At 54.5% G+C, this 4,336-nt stretch overlaps 1 protein-coding gene across 3 annotated transcripts in view; it reads right to left on the bottom strand.

Annotated features, from left to right (window-relative positions):
* Positions 1-4,336, bottom strand: part of LOC113201983 (cell adhesion molecule Dscam2-like) — a 196,203-nt gene that overhangs the window by 28,163 nt on the left and 163,704 nt on the right. For all 3 annotated transcript variants that reach the window (XM_052270525.1, XM_052270526.1, XM_052270527.1), the window contains exons 5-6: positions 2,934-3,102; positions 2,438-2,577 (exon numbers count right to left, since the gene is read on the bottom strand). In XM_052270525.1, coding sequence (XP_052126485.1) covers positions 2,438-2,577; positions 2,934-3,102 — 309 coding nt within the window. The remainder of the gene's footprint in view (positions 1-2,437; positions 2,578-2,933; positions 3,103-4,336) is intronic.

Genomic DNA, 4,336 nt, shown 5'->3' with positions numbered 1-4,336 from the left:
GCTCTTGCTCATGCCATCAAGCGCTGGAGTTTACGTATCCAGGAAGATAGTCGGGATCATGGCTGCGTCTGACGCGGCCGGCGCGCACGCGGCCCTGTCTGGCACCGGGACATGGAGCTGCTACTTCTACTGCTGATCCTGCTGCTACTGTTGCTCCTCCTGCTGCTGCTGCTGCTAATGCTGCTGCTAATGCTGCTACTGCTCCTGCCGCTCAGGCGTCAGGACGGCGTGAACGAACGTCCATGGACCCGTGTGCAGAGCAGGTGCCTGTGTAGGAGCCTGCAAGGTTAAGTAGAAGCAGCAGAGGCCTGTCGCGGCCGGTAGACGAGGAGAGATGGGGTAGAGGCGGAGCGGCGGAGGAGGGGAGGGGTGCGAACAGACCTCCCCTACCCGAACACCACTCTCTCCCCCGCAGCAGTATCAGGCAGGCTAATGAAAGGGCGTGCGATTCATCAAGCATTCAGCCAACAACTTGACGCAGTGCTCCGTTTCCTCCTCTCACTGCTCGCCTTGCTCCTTTTGTATTTTTCTCTAACAACTATCCAGCTCAGACCGACTTGGGCGCCTGGAAATGGAAACAGCTTTCGGTAGAGTGCGGGGTGGGGTGGAGGGTGGTGGGGCTGGGCGCGAGGCACAGGGGCACTGCATAATCTCAAGTTGACTCTCCCGGAGCCTGACACTGACCCATCAATCTCTCCCTCTCGTTCTCTTTTTTTTCCTCACGTGCCCCCTCTCCTCCCAAACCTTCCTCCTAGCCCCCCTTCTTTTCCCCCTACCCTCCGCGTTCCTTTCCTTCCGTGCCGCTGATCTTCCCAATGCATTCTAATTCTTTCCCTCCCGGCCCCAATTGGATCTGTCGTTGCAGGCTGCCGTTGCTGATTCGACTCAACTTGATTTGGCGCTGAGCTGGCCTGGCCCCTCGCTTGGTTGCCTCGAAGTGGTTTCTGGTTGCCTGGCCCCGGTTGCCTCCGACGGGCGGACAACGGGCAGCCACAAAGTGATAAGGTGTATATGGTGTCGCGAAAAGTGACACTTCTCATGGATGTGCAACAATTAATTTTGTTTAGGTCAAGACGTCCCCAAAAAAATATTAAAAAATATACAAACGGCAACAAAAGTGAGCACGTTACGGTATCAATTCAATTATTTTTGCTTCAAAGATAAAATAGCCAAACAGCAAAGGAAAAAATCTGGAGAAAAAAATAAAACGATTTAGCGGTAGGTATTCTACACGGTGAGCATCGATGTAAAAAGGGCACGAAAGATACACCCAGAAAAGGGTGTTCTCGAATCATGTGCGCCATACTTGAATCGAGTGCAATGTACTCGATAGTCTCAACCCCAATCGAGTATTTGGGCTCAAATCAACCCCACTTTGTTCTCAAATCGTTATACGCATGTTCTTGTTTCAGGCCTAAATTGGGCTTGAAATGAACGCAAAAATGTACTTGAGACTTTCAAGCACACGCTTTTCTGGGTGTATTCAATTTTATCCATTTAACACTGTAAAGCGTAGAGTGACCTTTCTTTCCCGAATAGAGCGACGTATATTCTTCATCGCTCTGTTAGAGCGATTTTTGCGAAATGACTCAACATGAGTCTTCTTCGTAACAGAAAATGTCGCAGAAACGACTCTAAACGGGCGACGTTTGTGAAAATGACTCAAAATGAGTCTTATTCGTAACCAAAAATGTCGCGAAAAGTTACTCCAAACGAGCGATGTAATTAATATCGCTCTCCCAAGAGTCGTCAAATTGGCTTCACAATATCGCTCTATTTGCATCGTATTTGGTCACTCCTTTACTTGTAGTGAAAACTGACATAAAATTTCAGTTTCTAGGCGGGCTCCTCATTTGCTAATCTGGCTCGGCGGGTGTTTAGAGCCACGCCGGGTGGCGAGGGATTACCCCAGTCATTACAACGACGTGGTGACGCCCCGGAGCCCCCCCCTGAAGCCGGCGGGATGCACTGGAGCCGCGTGCCACGGCTGGAGCCAGCGGCGGAGAGTCACGCGGCCGTCAGCTGCCAGTAAGGAGCTTACGGCTGGCTTATCCGCGACGACGCGCGACGCAACGCGGTGGCGGCGCCCACCGCGGTAGAGGCAGTAGCAGCGAGAGCAGCAGAGGAAGCAGCAGTGGGGGAGCAGCAGTGGGAGAAGAGTAGAAGCAGCAGAGGGAGCAGCAGAGAGAACAGCAGAGGGAGCAGCAGTGGGAGGAGCAAGTGGGAGCAGCAGCAGTGGGAGCAGCAGTGGGAGCAGCAGTGGGAGCAGCAGAGGGAGCAGCAGTGGGAGGAGCACGTGGGAGCAGCAATGGAGCCGCGGCCCCTAGCGCGTTGCTGCTGTAGGTGGCTTACTTACTGCAGAGAGGCTGCTGCAAATTCAAAGCGACTTGCCTTGCCAGCCCGGTTGTCAGGCGGCGCCGGGCCAAGGGGTACCAACCTGTGACGACGACCTGCCCCGGCAGCGACAGCCTGCGCTCCCCGGTGACGCGCTGTGTGGTCTGGCAGTAGAAGCGCACGTTGGAGTCGGACGCCGACATGTCGCGGATGTGCAGCGTGCCCGTCGACGTGATGGTGTGCCTAAGGGGCGAACGAGAGAGATGTGGGCGTCACTGCGAGGTGTAAGGGCTCTGAGTGCAGTGACAGTGATACGAGGGAAGGCGACCCCATAAAAAGTTTCAGAACCAGATCGCGTACAGGAAAGGATGTGAAAAAAGTCGACAACTGAACAAAAACTTCTTATCACCAACATAGCCAATCGCAAGAAACCGTGTGATCTGAACTACTGAATTCCGGTGGAGAGTAATGGATAATTCTGGATTTTAGCACATGTTTATAGTGCTTCCCTCAAAAAGCCTGGCAGATAGCCCACCAGCACAAAGGCCGCGGTGTTTCCCTTACACTTTCCACACGACACGCCTAACAGCTGCTCTCACCTGTTGTCGGAGTGGATCTGCACGCGGCCGAAAGGGCCGTCCTCCCGGTACCATCCGCTCACCCGCAGCTGGGAGCGCAGCGCCGGCGGCACCGAACACCTGAGCACCGCCACGTTACCCCGCAGCGCGAAGACGTTGTGCACCTGCAGCTGAAACTCCTGCTCCACGTCTGCAACACAGAGAGAAAGCCGTTGTTAGCCATAAACTTTCAAAAGGGCATGGGCTTTCGTTACATGTAACAATGTTTGCCTGAAAACAAGGCATGGGAAACTGGAAAACAGAAATGGGATTTTAAAATTGTAATATGATCCATGTATTTTTCTACAGCTAAAAACATTAGCCTGTCGTAAATTTATAAATCCAATGCTTAAGTTTTACAGAAAATATTTTTTCCAGTGTTGCTAGAAACGGCGTTAGGATGGGCGCGCGGATAAGGCCTTGTAAAGCCGTGCCGGACCCCTCGTTTCCCCCCGCTGCACGACCGTGCCTCGGTGAAAAGTAACGGGCCGAATCGGGCGAGGGCGCCATCATTGCCGGGGAAAAGATGGAAATTGAAAAGGCCTTGCTCGGCCCTCGGCGCGGCCGGCCCCGCGGCCCCCACCCATCGCCGGCGCGCGCCCACCGAGGACCATCTGAGCAGAGGCATAAGTTTACGGGTCAGTGCGTCCTTTGCTTTAGGCCTCTCTTCTCTTCCGCACCTCGCCAGCTAATTTCGACGAATGCCGTCAGCCACACTGTGATTCCTAAAGGCAACTTTTGTGTCGGCCGGGGTATTTGTACAAAAAGATGCTCTGGTGAGGGCAACATGCCTGAGACGTCGCCCTGATCAGGGAGCCTCCAGTTTCCCGCAGAAAGGCAACATTTGTGCGGGCGGGCGCGGCGATAGAACGCGCCGTGCGCGGGGACACTCCCGTCCCCCTCCCAAAGGCAACTTTTTCTACCGCGCGCATGGGGAGTTTCGTTCCCCCGCGCACGGCGGCATCTGTGCGGGCGGGCGCGGCGACGGAACGAGCCGTGCGCGGGGATACTCCCGCCCCCCTCCCAAAGGCAACTTTTTCTACCGCGCGCACGGACAGTCCCTCCGCGCAGGGAGGCAAGATTTCTGCTGCTTGGTGCGGCGAATGATCCCCTTGCGCGCACGGCGACTACCTTTCTCCGCAGAGATGTGGATCTTGGGAGAATAGTTCTACCAACAGAACCAGTAGCAAACTGCCAATATTTAAAGAAAAATTTAAAAAATCATTTGTTTGGGAAGGTGTACTGGTGTTCGCATCGAGGCGATCGCCCCTTCGCGATTCCGGATTCCTACGGTCATCCGAGTTGGTAACGCCCTTGTAGGCTAACATCATGGCTTTTTGGCTGCTACATAGAAGGATACACGCCTACCGCTGCCAGCGCCGGGA

Source organism: Frankliniella occidentalis, unplaced genomic scaffold, assembly GCF_000697945.3.
Source record: "Frankliniella occidentalis isolate FOCC.00 unplaced genomic scaffold, Focc_3.1 Scaffold126, whole genome shotgun sequence".
In the NCBI taxonomy this organism is placed as follows: Eukaryota; Metazoa; Arthropoda; class Insecta; order Thysanoptera; family Thripidae; genus Frankliniella; species Frankliniella occidentalis.
This window is presented reverse-complemented; position numbering and strand designations above follow the sequence as displayed.